This window comes from Conger conger, chromosome 6 (genome assembly GCF_963514075.1).
Source record: "Conger conger chromosome 6, fConCon1.1, whole genome shotgun sequence".
NCBI lineage: Eukaryota > Metazoa > Chordata > Actinopteri > Anguilliformes > Congridae > Conger > Conger conger.
The window spans coordinates 9804132-9821331 of record NC_083765.1 but is presented as its reverse complement, the minus strand read 5'-3'; the positions used below and the strand labels follow the sequence as shown (position 1 = coordinate 9821331).

The 17200-nt window shown below is 39.9% G+C and overlaps 1 protein-coding gene across 2 annotated transcripts in view; it reads right to left on the bottom strand.

The window, feature by feature from the left end:
- The window catches only part of cdh8 (cadherin 8), a 90174-nt gene extending 87751 nt beyond the window's left edge, over positions 1 to 2423 (bottom strand). For both annotated transcript variants that reach the window (XM_061244633.1, XM_061244634.1), the window contains exon 1: positions 2106 to 2423. In XM_061244633.1, the coding sequence (XP_061100617.1) occupies positions 2106 to 2357 (252 nt within the window). In that variant the 5' untranslated portion in view covers positions 2358 to 2423. The remainder of the gene's footprint in view (positions 1 to 2105) is intronic.
- Between the last annotated feature and the right edge of the window lie 14777 nt (positions 2424 to 17200).

Genomic DNA, 17200 nt, shown 5'->3' with positions numbered 1-17200 from the left:
TAGTATATGATAACATTAATAACACTATGCACAGTATCACTACTTTTTTGCAAATAAATAAATAAATAAATAAATAAATAAATAAATAAATAAATAAATAAATAAATAAATAAATAGAAGATAAGCCATTGCCACTATAGAGACTCCACAGTAAAGAAAGAAAACCTGAGAATTTGCAAATTATCACGTTAGCAGTTCAATTTATGTAGCTGAATGCAATCAGCTATACAAAAAACATTAATTGGGTTTTGGGCTAGAAGGAGATATTGGCTGAGGGCAACATTATAAGTTAACACTTTTGTTTGGTTTAAGATAAAAGGCTAGTCATATACTGCCAAATATATGATATTCTGGTACACTATTGATAGCTCTAATTATGTCTCCAATTGGCTCAGAGATATATCAGCAAATTTCATGAAAAAAATATTGAATTAAAATGACACAAGATAAAAAACAACATTCAACGTTGAATGAAGCCAGTGAATCCAACTTTGAAAGCTTCACACCTGAAGCTTTGAAATCTTTTCACACCTTTGTCCAAGAAGGCCCGTCAGAGAGCAGCACTGACATGTTGGAGTAGGCCCTGCCTCTGGAGTGTGAGTCCGACACAGCACATGAAATCTATGGGAACGCTATTAGGCACTGTTACAAACTCAATCTCTGTCTCCGTCTGTCATTCTGACACTCACTCGCTCTCTCCTCATCTTTATCATCCCTCATCTTTCTCTATCCTATACGTCTCTCTGCCCATATATCATTATCTCGCTCTCTAACACACACACGCACACGCACATGCACGCACCTCCTCCCTCGCTCTCTAACACATACACGCACACGTATACACACGCACGCACCTCCTCTCTCGCTCTCGAACACATTCACACACACGTATACACACGCACACACACCTCCTCTCTCGCTCCCCACCCTCCCCACACCTCCACTCTTCACGCGTATGCTAATGGCTTCAGCTTCCTGTCGGAGAGAATCCTGGGAAAGTTGAAACTGACAGGACACAGGGTACATGCAGAATTACACATCAGAAAGCCAAGCAGCAAAATACATGTGATGGAATGAGTCTAATCTCTGCCTGAGGTTCCCTGATAATCAGCCCAAAAGCACAGGCCCACAAACACAGAGATGTGAAAAGTGTGACCCATTTTACTCACACCTACTCCTTCCGTTCCATTCATTTTTACATAGCTGGAGCTGTATGTGTGTGTTACATTACTTTACATTACAGTCATTTAGCAGACGCTCTTATCCAGAGCGACGTACAATAAAGTGTGTGTGTAGAGGGTGGTGGGGCGGGTTTGTTTGCACGTGTGTGGTGTGTGTTGGGGCGGGGGAGTGCGTGATGATGAAGCTATGCTCGCAAAGTACAACATCATTAAAAACTAATGTAATTGTGACAAGGGAATGGTGTCTAACCTACACCAGCTAAACTCAACAGCAGCCCGCCCCTCAGTGCCTCTAACGAGGCATTGAGTGGCCATCCCATTACCAGTCCTGGTGATTCACGTGACATTCCAATTCTTTACTTTGACACGGAAAAGACCAAATGAAGTGACTGAATGTGCCAATATGCAAAACATCTAATAATTTAGCCCTCTTTTTCAGATAAATGGAGCTTATGGTAATGTATTGACAGTGCTAAAGTAGCTGAAAGGCTGTAAAGTTAGAACCTGTCATACAAAGAGCAACCCATCAGACAGATATGACTCCTAAACAAATGTGAACATTTAAGCAGAACTGCTTCATTTTTTTCCCTCCCATACCCTTCTCACTGCAAGTTACAGTACTCCTGCAACAGAGGATGGAATATTTATATTATCTTGAAAATAAAATATTTATAAACAGTGGATGTAGTTTAAAGTGGAAAAGAGCTAAAATTGTGGATACACTGCTTCTCTGCAATAGCTACACTTACAGGAAGTAGCACGGGTGCTAATTGGTTGGCGGGTTGGGGAAGATTCACCTGATTCACCTACATGCACCCTCATCTATTATAGACATATAAAACAAATGTTGGACTTATTAAATTTCCACATGACCAGCTTGCTATCACTCTATCCAGCTGACATAGAGGGCTTCACAGTACTCACCCTGCCAACTAGAATTGGGTCAGGTCCAGAGAACTCTTCCAGCACAAACATTTGATTCCACACCCATCCCCTCTTGGCACGACTCAGAACTCTCTGTCCGTCAGCAGGCTCGTGCGGACCCCCTGATCCAGTTTGTAAACTTTTCGACTGGTTGCTGAAGGGAGCCATGGAAACATGAAGAGCGCACGTAATCCACATGAGCAGCAGTGAAGTCCTCAGGTGTGCCAGCATCTCCTCCGATCGTTTGGGCATTATTCCCCCCCCGGATAGTCCGCTGTCCCTCCTAGGCCCACGCACGTGCGCGCTCACGCTCACGCACGCCCGTGAGGAAAGAAAAAAAGAAAAAAAAAAGGGAATGGTTCGCTCTAACCAAGTCGCGGGCGGGCCTCCTCAGCCTTCATGTTCGGACGGGGACTGGGTGCGCGGACTGCGCTTCCTCGGACAGAAGGGCCGCGTTCTTCTCGCTGGAACGTCCGTCCGCCAGCCCGTCGGCTCGCATGACCTAGCGGGAGGAGACGAACAGACGGGCCGCGGTGAGCCAAGGCAGGCGGAGGACAACGCCACGCTGGCGCGAGTGTTGACCCCAAGGTCACCAACACGCCCTACAGCGCGTACACCAGTGCATGGGACACCGCTCAGGGAGGCCCATGCATAGACAGGAAACTTCTACCAATGGGGACAGGTGATGTTAAGGTTTTGAGATGTAGACAGATTTCAATAGACAATAACACTAATAAGTCTTGTTTGTCTGTACTGTGCATGCCCTACTCTGGAAACTAAGCTTGACCACAAGCACAGACCAACTAATCAAATACAGATTTACACTATCTGCACTGACATGGCCAACTTGACATAATGTAAAATATTCAGGCATGCTGCAAATCCACAACACACTGTAGTAGAATGGCTGGAGTAAGTTATTCATTCCTCCTGTAGTATTTGCAAGCAACTCTCAAAAACAGTCATTATCCTATTCACTGTGATATAGATTACCACAAAACACTTTTCAGTCAGTGGAGTCAATATGATTAGCTTAACATTAAAATAGTAATTCGTTTTTTCACAAGCCTTCGACAGTTTTGGATGTGACTGCATATAAATTAAATTATTTTAATTGCACTGTTTAAATTAAGTACAATTTCACAATGTATTAGTTTCCCTTGCAATTAACTATTTTATCCAGTAAACGAAAAACATGCTTTGGCTGTATGTTGTTTGATTTATTACAGATATTTCTGAAAAGTACTGGTTATTATAAACACTTGTCATCATCACCCTCCTCATCATCATCATCATCATCATCATCATCATCGTTATCATTATCAGCAGCAGCATACGAAATAAATATAACCACAAAAAGTCGATGGTGATGAAGCCATTATTGCACCTGGAATAAGGATCAGTTCTCTTATCTGACCATCAAATTGCATGTCGTGCTCCTTCGCAACGGCTTGCACGAGACTGATCAGTCCTCATTTACCTTTGTGCTTTATGCATCACAGGTAAATTCAGGCTAAACCCGGTGAACGCATCAGCTTCATTGCAATCTTCAAGATACATTGTTCATTTCACCAGTTTCTCTCAGAAGTTTTAATCAAACAGTTTTTGATGCACGCAATAGGTTGGCAGAAATAAAAGCGAAGCCTTTCTTAAAATATTCAAACAAAGTCGTAGCTTTGTTAAGCCTGACACTGCACACAAAAGCCGTTCCGTTAATTCAAAAATCGGCGTTATAGATAAATCTTGGTCAAAAGCAAAACAATGTTATTGAACCACACACACACACACACACACCTTTTTTTTTTTTTTTTTTCAGGATGGGGAGGACATTTGCGGTAGTTTAGAATCCAGTAGACAAACGAAGCATAGGCTACTATTACTACAACTACTACTACTACTACTACCACTAATAATAATAATAATAGAAATTATTATTATTATTATTATTATTATTATTATTATTATTATTATGTATTATTATTATTATTATTATTATTATTATTATTATTATTGTTGTTGTTATTTAGGTCATTGTGGTAAAACTGGTAGAAATGTACTATAAATAGTTAAAGAATATAAATATAAATATATTCAATAAAATAAATGTAGCCAATTCATGCCAATTCGTGATATGACTCGTTTATTTGACAAAACTAAATCTCCTCTCCAAGTACAAATATAGATAGCACTAGCCTCTAGCAAAAAAAGGACAATAAGCCTTTACAAAGTTGGCTTTGCAAAAACGGTGATTACACGGAGCACTGCGGCTTGTGGTCGCGCTGCTCTTAGTTACAGTGCGGCGTTCAACGCTATCGTATGCAGATAAGTGACCTGATCGAAATTGTAGTAAAAAATCGGAATACAGAGGAAGCTGGTTGTCTCGAAGAATTATTATTTTCTTCCGTGGGTCGCTTTGAAATCGCCAATAATGCCTTCAGAAATCACGCTTTCCGTGCCAGCGTTATTAATGCACTGCTTTCAGGCGCATTTCCAAAGTATTCAAAGCAGTCCCTCTAGTAATGGATTAGAGTAGCGACAATGATCAGCCCAGCTAATGCCTGGCACTGATCTTGGTCAGATAGGAAAAAAACACTGTTTTAAACACTTCCATTGTCTACCTTTTTATCATCACGTCACTATATAGGAAAAATGCACGATGTTTATCAAAAGAGTAAACCAGCGCTACGCACACGCGAATAACTGTTCTGTTTGTGGGGAGAAAGGACACGCATGGTACCACGACTTTAACCCGGAAAATTTGGCACCATAATCCGCTAAAATAATTTAAGACCCAAAGGCAGAGAACGCATCGCTTCATCACTGCTAAAATTCAGGAAGACGGAAACTCAACTAGACAGAAGTGATTCGCTGTAGTCGAGTGATTTCAGCACCACAAGAGCGGACAGCTCCTTCACAGATGGAGTCCTCGGTCGTTTTTGCCAGAGATTCATAGTGCTGCGCAAACAGTAAAAGTGTTACTGCACGCATTCCCAGACAATGAAACCATTCTTTCGGAGAACACTCATCAAGGCGTACAGCCTTTGGCTAAATGAACTGTGTTTAATACGCGTAACGCATTACAGCCAGGACACCGCTTTGCTCCGCAAAAGACAACACGATACAACCGCTATCATACCCGCTACCTGCATGGAACACAGTACCTACATGTCTGAATTGAAAGTTAAGCCTGGTCTTCACGTACCGCGTTCCTTCTGCACATCACTTTCAAATATTAGATAGGAAACAGTTATTTGAAATACGAAAGATGGACTTTTCCGTCAGTTACGAAATAACTCGCAACGCCCGTTTATTGTCCAGTACAGCTGCCAATTGTATATTTTTACAAACCAATTAATTTGACTTGCACGGAAAAAAAAAAAAACATCTCTCACGAAAGGAAGTGATCGAACAGACTGAAACCAGACGACCCACGCCTAAAACATTGTATTTCCCTCAGACATCCATGCACCTGTTAATGTTTGGCTCCATACTTACTCGCTTGTGTCCAGGCGTCTGTATCATAGTAAGCTTCACACAGAAGTATCCTACTCAAGGATGGCCAATGGTCTATGCATTTTTATTTCAGGAAAGAGATGGAAAAAAGGAACAAAACGCAGGGAGACAATTAGAATCCTGTCAGCTAGTGCAATAGCACAGCGGATCCAAACCCCGGTTTGCTAGAGCGCTGAATGCGAGCTTAAGGAGATGTGAAGTGTTTCGCGCGGGGAGCCTCCCCTTCACGCGCTCATTGGGCTGATGAAGAGGCAGGTCCGCCGTTTGGAAATTAATGCACGCGCTCCGATCAAGGGAACGCAGGCGCTCTGGTCACGGGAGTGAAAGGGAAGTTTTAAGAGACGTGTAGACCGCTGTCTTACAGACACGGACATCGATGTGCACTTGGGGGCAAAAGGGTTACAGACGATACGCACGGTCCCCAGTCCTTACACGTATCTGTTTGAATGTATCAAATCATTTTGTTTATTTGGCAGGACCGTTAAGTAAATCCGAGTAGACTGAAGGTTTTGCTATGCGGACATTTCACTCGCTTTGTCATGCTCGGCGCGTCAACCTTGTCTAGCTGCTCTCAGGTAGAGATGAAAACCGCAGCTAACAAAAGCGTACTCAGATCATCTGCTGCATGTTCTGTTCTCGTGTTATACAAACGGCACAGATGTAGTTAATCTGTCCTATCGGTACACGCCTCGAAATTGTGTTTTACGCAAGTCCTAGTTTATATATTACACACATTCACCCTCCATGCGTAGACTGAGTGGACCAAAGTGGATTCGGTCTAATCATTTTAGCTTACCATACCTGTGTGTGTGTGTGTGTGTGTGTGTGTGTGCGCGTGTGTGTGTGTGTGTGTGTGTGTGTGTGTTTGTGTGTGCACAGTACAGAGAGTGATTCAAGTTATTGGCATGTTTCTCCAAAGTGGCTGTGCCTTCACTCAATACATTGTAAAACACAACACGCCAGTATTACAATACTCAAGAACAATACATTTAACACTACATGTTTATGTTATCACCAGCAATTGCATGCCAATACTGGGCCCTAACAATTTAGGCTAACAAACTTCAATAGGTCAAATATAGACTAAATTGACCTGATATCCCACACATACTGTACAATGCATATACTTGCACTTGTTAATACATTAGTTTAACAAAGTGAGAGCTACACAGAAATGGCATAGTTCAGTATGCTGCAACAGAACATGGGTGCAGTGTCACCTTGAAAAAAAAGACAGACAAGTAGTTCACATACTTTTGCTACGGTTATGTAAACATCTGACAGTTATTTATGTTTTTCGTAGGCGATATATTTGAGAGTTCTAGACGTCTGTGTTAAGGGCGGGAACTGTGTGTTAAACTCTACACGACACTGATAAAATGTGCGAAGTAGGTCAGACGAAACTGTGGTGTGCGGCGGGGTTGGGAGCAGTAATCTGGCCGGTCTCCTGCAGTTCTGTATTGTCGGGCATCCCCAGTGCGGCGTGGTGTGTCACAGAGCCCGGGTGAGCCGTGTCCGCGGCTCTGTCTCACACCAGAGCCCTCTAGTGTGCAGCCGTGAAGCAGACGCTGGAGAGGCACGGGAGGCCCTCCAGGGAGCGGATTTCATCAGACATGATGTTCCCATTTAATCAGGTACTGCGTGTGCTTGTGATGGTGGCTTTTTTTTCTTCATATCTTAATCCATTTCAAATAATATGATTCTTTTTTTTTTTTAAAGGAAACACAAATTGATAAAGAAGTGGAAGAAGAGCAACAGCAGCTACAAAAACAACTATTATTATTATGTTATTATTATTATTATTATTAGTATTATTATTATTATTATTATTATTATTATTACATTACATTACATTATTGTCATTTGGCAGACGCTCTTATCCAGAGCGACGTACAACAAAGTGCATACCCATAACCAGGGATAAGTTCGCTGAAAGACCCTAGAGGGAAGTACAATTTCAACTGCCAACTTATTATTATTATTATTATTATTATTATTATTATTATTATTGTTATTAATAATAATGAATTAATTCAATATTATTCAATATTATTCATGCAAACATTACAATTTAATAATAATAATAATAATGAATACTAATTTATTCTAATTTACATATAGTGCTTTCCCCACCAGCCGGTGATTCAAACAGCTTATCTGAGATGAGGGGGAAACTCAACTACCACCAATGTGTAGTGCCCACCTGGGTGATGCATTCTGCACATGTTCCACCAGATACTCACCACACACCAGCTGAGGTGGAGAGAGAAGAACAGTTTTTAGCCAAATAAATCCTGGTATGATTTGGTGGCAGGTTGAAAGAGCTATGTTGGGAATTTAGTCAGGACACCAGGACCCCATCTACTCTTGGCAATGAGAGTCAAGGAGTCTCTAAGGGCCACAGCGAGTCATAAAGACTTCATCTCCTATAGCACAGTGTCCCGATCACTGCACTGGGGCATTGGAGTTTATTTGACTCATCCTTGACCTTCCTAACCATGGGTGAAAGTAAACAAAAACTTGTATATATGTACATATCTCATTCAACCTCTCATCAATAAAACAAAAAATCAATATATATATATTCATAGACGTCAAGCTCAAGAGACAAGCTTTCAGACCCTGTTTCTTGGTTCATGAGCACTAAAGCCATGCTTTCTAAACAGTCTGAACTGCTTACTGTATGACCACACTATTCCCACACACATTTCTTTTTTTACTATTATTCAATTCCTCTACATGCCATTATGGTTTCCGTTTAACTTTTTCTCATGAAAATAACATTTTACACATTTTATTGTGTAGCAAGTACATTTTACCCTATGTTTACTGTAGCATAGCAGGATAGTTATTATTTTAACCGTAACATAAGTGCTGGAATAGACACAGATCTGCCAGTTTGGTTATGAATTACCAGGTAAGTCCACTTTGTCTTTTTGGGCTGTCAGGTGACTTAAGTTTCAGTGCAGAGATGTCAGCCATATGCCGTGAAATACTTCCATGTTTCCCAGTGACAACTGTAGACAACACTCCTCATTGAGTCGCACACGCCTCACCTCAGCTTCACCCGAGAAGGGGCGGGTTTCCCCTGTTTGGTCGCAGAAGAGCTGCTCCCTTTGTTGACTGAACTCGTAGAGTTTGCCGGTGCCAGCCTCATGAAAAGTGCAGTTCTCAACACAGTGACTGCGCAGCTCTGTTGGCAGACGGCAGAGTGAAGAGAAAAGGTGGCGGGAAGCCTAGTCCGCTGAAGAGGGAGAGGAGGAGAGACTCCGTTTACCGCTCTGTCCGACTCAACAGGCACCGTTCCAACACGCCCAGCCATCTCACTCACGTTGGTTATAAATGGGCTCCGGTTGAACTTCGGTTAGCTCAGCGGAGATAGCAGGTCTATGGGTCCAGTAGAGACGAGTATTGGTCACGGAAACCGATTGTTAAGACTAAGGTTTACTGTGAGTTTCCCTGTGATGCAGCTTGTTTGTTTGAAGTCAGCCGCTGTACAGAGTTGCAGATAATCCTTGTGCTTCTAGATAATATAGTTCAGGGTGTTTTAGTCTAAATATAAGTTTATGGCATTTTTCCAGAATATTTTTGGCAAAACCTCCTGAATTCTCTATACTCTATATCAAATCAGTAAAAAAAGAGAGACTATTCAGATGCAATCTCAGTGGCAGAAAACAGAACAGAGCTCCACCAATCACAAAGTATGTTGGTAACAATTGGAAGAATATTGCCAGTGGTGACTGGTGGATACCTCCTGGCTATATCACAGCAGGTAATATCTAGGCAGGAGTCATAATGTTTCCACCAATTACCATTTGTGTTGTTCTATGGCTTGCTGCCAACATGCTGCTTGATTGGTGAAGCTCCTCTGTTTTAAAGCAGTAGGTTGATGAGGTGACTACTTTATCCCTATGTTATTATCTCTTGTTTTGTGTGTGGAGGAAATGTGGAAACAGCTTGCCAATAGCAGCCCTCTCCTTGAGATCCTTTGCAGGGGAGACATCAGTTGTGAAATCTGCACAGTACACAGCCTCTAGTTAGAGCTATAATTCATTTTCTTTTCTTTTTTTTCATGCGCTTTCCATACTTTGTGATAAATATTTATGAACGGGTTATTATGTTCGGTCCTTATAAAGAAAGAAAATGAATTGCTAATGAACAGCCTTTGACGATATTGTTTAAATTATTAAAGCAAAAGTCCCAACAGCACTCATTTTAACCCAAACAAAACTAATTCAAATCATAACATGTTTGATGAGTGAAAAGCCACCAGAAATATTTTTTTTTTCAAATAATCGGGAGGAAACAGCACAAGAGGGCGAGATAACTTTTTGAGGAAATGGGATGAAAGCTAGAGTAATCAAATGATCTTTTCCCTTTCACTAAAAATAATGATGCTGTGCTTATAGCAGTGCAGCCAAAAGAATTTCAGCGGGTGCATTCATGAAGAAATACGAAGATAACCCAGAGCCTTCAAAATGTTTAATTTCCTTTCTTGCATAGATTGACATACATCATTTGCTTGCTCAATCGACGTCCTTGCATGGCAGTTACATATACAGGCGTATATTACACTTGATCCATTTATGTATCTGGATACTAAAAAAATAATTACGTTGATCAAAGTTGGCAGACAGGGTTCAGCCAAATGTTCGTGACCAGTCCTGTCAAATTCCCGTCCAGTTTTCCACAATCCCACTGGGTGGCTTGCATTGGTCATTGGGTAGCAGTAATAATGTGAAATAACTGAAACAGTGGTGTCAGCTAGTAGGAAAGAAAAGGAGAAGGGGGTATAAAGGGCATTGGCCAGTTTGTGGCACATTCCGTTTTTTCAGTCGGGCAGAAATGCAACAGTACATCTGTGATTAATTCCACCAGCATTGCGCTAACCGGTGATCAAAATGTCAGGCGGCTTTGAGAAAGGCAGAGTAAGTGAAGGGGAAATGGTCTTTACAGTCTAGCCATCCTCAATCGATCATTGGTTACTGCTTTGTCAGTGGAATTAATCACCAAGCCACTGTTGTGTTACAGCCTGCACTGCTACTTTAGGCTTAGAGTTGTCACAGTGATCCAAGATGGCAGCCTACAAAAGCTCACAGAGAAGGACTACTCTTACCCACCCCTTTAATTAACTCAGATTCTAGTGAACTACAATCAGGCTTTGGCACAAGTTCAGTCTACTCCCAATGTGATTTGTCTTTGAGTCTGTTGCGCATTTGAGCAAGACATATATTTTATTCCACTAATACTTTCAGTAACACCTATTTTATATCGGTGAATATATATTACCAAAATATTTTAGCATTGTTCAGTATGCTTCTAAATATGCTTTTGCATAATAAATAGCATGTGACATTATGGAATGTGATTGACTTGTTGATGGGGGTTGGGTATTTTACAAAAACTTAAATCAATGGATGCGAATGAATATATTCATATACTCTACTAGATGTTATTATTGTGAGTATTGTACTTCTTTTAGAAAGCAAAATTCAGTATTTTACATGTCATGAGACCCATAATATCAATTAGTTTCCATATGTAGCTTAAAAAAAAAAGGCAGAATGCTAATTTTTGGTGAAATTGTCTTTGAAATGGGATTTGCCCAGTGTTGTGGCGGTGGCTATATTGTGTCTCTCAGCGGACACAATGTGGTGTGGAGATCTAAAAGGTTTTCAGTGAGAAAAAAGCTTCCACTTACACTATGTCTGAGCATCTGTAACTTTGTTTTAGTAATATTTGGAGTAATATTTAGTCAAAGGTTTCACCGTTAAGAAGAGACCAGGATTATGCCTGTAGTCAAAAGGTTTCAGGAATAGTAATCATTTTATTTTGAGTATTTAATGTTCAAGTGTCAAGAAAAGTGGTGATATTAAGGGGTTAACAGTCCTGCGGTCTTCTTAAAGTCCAGGCATTTGACTACTTTGGACCCTAGTCATGGAATAATCTCCAGTCAAAGCTCCATCTTGACCACTTCATTCCTTTAAATCAGTTCAAACCAAATATTTACAGTCTTGTGGAATGTGCTCCTGTTACTGATGTTGATGGTGACCTATAAGTTTTACGGCAGTTTGTCTACTTTTATTTCTTCTGTATTGTGTATGTTTTATGTGTTTACCGTGTAACCTGGCTGTCATTGCTGGTCTCCCTGGGAACATAGAGTATGAATCTCAATTGGACTTCCTGGTATGGCTAAAATCTACGGCATAAAAAAATAAATAAGTCAATCCAGTCAACAGACATTCTCTAATCATGTCAAGTGCTGCTTAGACATTTTAATATTCACTTCTAAACATATTAATATGCAAAGCAGCCACTTTGATGGTGTAGGTTTGTGGCTCTGAATGCATTCCAGCAGTAAACAAAAGCCTTTGGCTGCATTAATGTTTAGGCTTCCTGATTAGTGAGAGGGTATACTATCTGGCTGAATTACTCACTGTCATTGATTGAATAAAGCAGTGCAATGTTGGTGTTTAAATCTTCATATTGTATAGTGTCTGGGGAATCAAAATGATCACAGTTTATTTATGATGTATTATTAAATGCAGGAGTCATAAGGTCCCGGTTGCATATCTTTGTTGAGATCTAAAAGGCAAGCAATTTACGTTAGTCTGGGTATAAGCAGAACAAGCAGTTGCTGAGGAAATAAATAATGAAATGTAATGCAATATACCCATTTGTGTTAAAAGAACTATTGAGCAATTGCATGGATTGCCTTATTGCCGATGGATTATTACCTCTTCAAGGTTATACGGCTCTATATTGAGAATGTTGTCACAGAGGCAGCGGTATCAGGCTCATAGCCTAAACATATGGCTCAATACCACAAAGTCCTAATAGAAAGTATTTATTGATTTCATCTCAAAGGCAACATGAAGATAGCCTTCCTTAAAGTATCTTTTTTCAGATTCTGTAATAACAGTTGCAGGCGAGTGACTCCACACTCCATTAAAACGTATGTGCCTTCAGACTAATGGTGCATCTTTCACTTAAATAACAAAGAGAATCGCTCTTTCTGACATCAAAGTAAATGTACCCCTGCCCCTCAACACACACTTCCAGGATGCTATGTATGTAGTAGCGTGCAGGAATTTGGGCACCCCTGGTCAAAAACCCAACGAAAAAAGAAATAAGTGTATAAATAAATACTAAATAAATGAATGAATGAATAAATAAATAAATAAATCCCATAAGGAACTGCAGCAATACTGCCAGTGACAAACAAGCAATTTAATTAATATGTGTAATGTCATTTTTTATGGGATGGCTGTTAAATAATCTGTTATTTTGTTATTCTGTATGACTTTGACAGTGCTTTGAAACAAAAAAACAATGAAATCATGTAATCCTTCTTTTTTTTTCATTACATTGTGGGAGACATTTTCTTAAGTTGCAGAGACCAGGAAACACATGATGTGGCATAGATGTAAACAGTTGTTCAGAGGGGTAGGCAAGGAACAGAGGGCAGTGTAGGCCATAAGGCCTTTAATCGTCACTTTGTAGAATCTGCCAATTTGTAAGCACGATAGTGGTCATGTTGGATTACAACAGGATTTAATTACAATCATCAGTATTTTCTGAATTTAACTGCAACAAAATTACCCGCAGACATGCGCATGCATACAAACACACCAACAGGATGGTGCTTTCTACAGATGATGCAACATGCTTAGCATATTAATATTTTTAAAAGTCACATTTTAATTGGTAGCAAATTAAAGTTAATTGCTTTTTACATTGAGGGTTTGAAAGCTCCACAGATAATTAACTGCAGTGTTGAGAATTTTGATATGTTGACATTTTCAGAGTGAACAACCTGAATTCTAAATGAACAAAATAACTAAAATCTTAATCATGCAAATTGAAAACAAGGCAGATTTGATTAACAAAGTTTTGAGGTTGGTCCTCATATTAATTAACTCCCAATTATTTATTTATTTCTACCAATATTGTGTTCACTTTATTCCAATTTGCAATAATCAGGGTCACAACGCACAACCACATGAACCAACAAGGAACAAAACGAATAGAGATATTTTCTTATTAATTCAACTGCATGCTGATTATATAATAATGGACACTTATGCAGATACATCTGCAAGTAGTTCATTAAAAAGGAACAGAAGCTCTGGATCCATTAAGGCTTTGCGTGTACTCTATTACGCTTTGTCCTGATGTTCCTTCATAGAGTCCTCTTATTATACCTGTGTGAACCGTGTTTTCTGTAACCAAGAGTCAAAGGCAAATATACACGGTACCCCTTTGCATCAATAAACATATTTATTACATGCCACTGTTTATTTTGCTTCACCTGAGGAGCACTTGATGTGAAGGGGTATGGTGTATATATTTGCCATTGATTCTTGGTTACAGAAAACAAGGTACACAGAGGTACAAAATAAATAAATATATATACATACATATATATATACACAGTACTGTGCAAAGGTGTGACAAAATGTTGTAAAGTAAGAATGCTTTCAAAAATACAAATGTTAATTGTTTATTTTTTATCAATTAACAAAATGCAAAGTGAGTGAACAGAAGAAAAAATCTAAATCAAATCAATATTTGGTGTGACCATCCATTTTATAGGCATATAGTCAGGTGTGTGATTAACCAATTATACCAAACAGGAGCTAACAATTTAATATGTAGGTTGAAATACAATCATTAACTGAAACAGAAACAGCTGTATAGGAGGGTTAAAACTGGGTGAGGAACAGCCAAACTCTGCTTCCAAGGTGAGGTTGCTGAAGTTTTATGTCAGAAGTCATACACCATGGTAAGACTGAGCACAGCAACAAGACACAAGATAATTATACTGCATCAGCAAGGTCTCTCCCAGGCAGAAATTTCAAGGCAGAGATGGTTTTCCAGATGTGCTGTCCAAGCTCTGTTGAAGAAGCACAAAGAAACGGGCAATGCTGAGGACCGTAGACGCAGTGGTCGGCCAAGTTAACTTAGTGCAGCAGATGAAAGACACATCATGCTTACTTCCCTTCACAATCGGAAGATGTCCAGCAGTGCCATCAGCTCAGAATTGGCAGAAACCAGTGGGACCCAGGTACACCCATCTTCTGTGCGTCTGGTCAGAAGTGGTTTTCATGGAAAAATTGCGGCCAAAAAGGCATGCCTCCGACGTGGAAACAAGGCCAAGCGACTCAACTATGCACAAAAACACAGGAGCTGGGGTGCAGAAAAATGGCAGCAGGTTCTCTGGACTGATGAGTCAAAATGTGAAATATTTGGCTGTAGCAGAAGGCAGTTTGCTCGCCGAAGGGCTGGAGAGCGGTACAAGAATGTGTGTCTACAGGCAACAGTGAAGGATGGTGGAAGTTCCTTGCACATTTGGGGCTGCATTTCTGCAAATTGAGTAGGGGATTTGGTCATAATGAATGGTGTCCTCAATGATGAGAAGTACAGGCAGATACTTATCCATCATGCAATATGATCAGGGAGGCATCTGACTGGCCACAAATTTATTCTGCAGCAGGACAATGACCCCAAACATACAGCCAATGTCATTAAGAACTATCTTCAGCGTAAAGAAGAACAAGGAGTCCTGGAAGTGATAGTATGCCCCCACAAAGCCCTGATCTCAACATCATTGAGTCTGTCTGGGATTATAGAGGCACAAAAATCCACAGAAGAACTGTGGCTAGTTCTCCAAGATGTTTGGAACAACCTACCTGCTGAGTTCCTTCAAATATTATGTGCAAGTGTACCTAGAAGAATTGATGCTGATTTGAAGGCAAAGGGTGGTCACACCAAATATTGATTAGATTTTGATTTTTCTTCTGTTCATTCAATTATTCTGTTCATGCATTTTGTTAATTGATAAAAATAAACTATTACAATTTCTATTTTTGAAAGCATTTTTATTTCACAGCATTTTCTCATACCTGCCTAAAACAGTACCGTTGTGAACATTATATATATATAAAATAAAAATGCTTTCAAAAATAGAAATTGTAATATGTGTAATAATAAAATAAACTATTACAATTTCTATTTTTGAAAGCATTTTTATTTCACAGCATTTTCTCATACCTGCCTAAAACAGTACTGTTGTGAACATTATATATATATAAAATAAAAATGCTTTCAAAAATAGAAATTGTAATAGTTTATTTTATTATTACACATACACATATATATATATACACAATCACCAAGCACTTTATTAGGTATTTTGAGATGGGTGCGTGGGGGGTTGGACCCAAAATGCATGACTCAGAAACAAGGGTGTAATAAAGTCCCGTCAGGGCTTTATTCAGGGAATGTCCAGTGAGCGTAGTCAAAAAACAAGCAATGTTCATACACGGAAAATCCAGCCAAAACTGAGGGTACAGAAGTACAGTACCGAGGGAGAAGGCAGTCTCGTAATCCGTATACCATGCAAAAAGTCCAGTAGCCAGGAAAGCTGTCAGCGGGGCAGAAGTACAGGTGGACTGTAGGCAGGCTCAGGGTTGATGACGGCGCAAGAGTCAAGACCGAAGTCTGCTCCGCGGGGCAAAAGCACAAAGACAGCAGGTAAAGTTGTGGTACAAGCAGGCAATGGTCAACAAAATAGAAGTCAATAATCTTTGGTCAATAAACAGGCTTGGATCGTAACGTGTGGACAACGGCTTGACAAAAACCCGCTAAAGCGGTGCACTGACAAACAGGAGGCAACAATTTTGCAAAGACATGACATGAAACTGAGCTTTATATGCAGGTGTAGACAGGTTTAGACAATTAGCTTGAGAGCAGCATGAGAATGGAAATCAGGTGTGGAGGATTGACAAGTTAATGAGGTAATTAGTAATCGTTAGTAATGAACCTATCCTGTCCTAGCGTTAGTAAATTAGTAAATGACATGCACAAGAAAGGTAAGGTAACATGAACACATGTTAGTATTACCCAATCCTAAAGTTAGTAGATTAGTAAGAAGACAAGGGGAATTGAAACAATTAGGGTGTGAGTGACAGAAAGAGAGAGAGAGAAAGCAGGAATGCAAGGTTTGCAGAAAGACACAAAAAAGTGTATGCTAAACAATGAACAGAACCACATTACATGAAACAAACATAAATCATGACATAACAAGTTTGCAACTGTGACATGAATAAACTACATAATGTGACATGACAAGACTAACACCACAAGCCACTCTGTCTGCCACCAACAATCATTCCATGGTCAAAGTAACTTAGATCACATGCTTTCCCCATTCTGATGGTTGATGTGAACATTAACTGAAGCTCCTGACCCGTATCTGCATGATTGTATGCATTGCACTGCTGCCACACAATTGGCTGATTAGATAATCACATTAATAAGTAGGTGTAATAAAGTAAACATTTTCCTAATGAAGTGCTTGGTGAGTGTATATACATATATACATATATCGGACCTCTGATTAAGTTACTTGACTAATGTATCCTGTGCATTGCCACTTGCTACGGAACAAGAGTTAAAAACTCTGTTAAAAATTTTTTATTACATGCCTTGTCCATCTCTGCCATGCTGGTCGACAGCAACTGGGCAGATTCGTACAGCCAAATGAGGCACTTTAAATAGGGCCTGGTGAAGGTTTATTT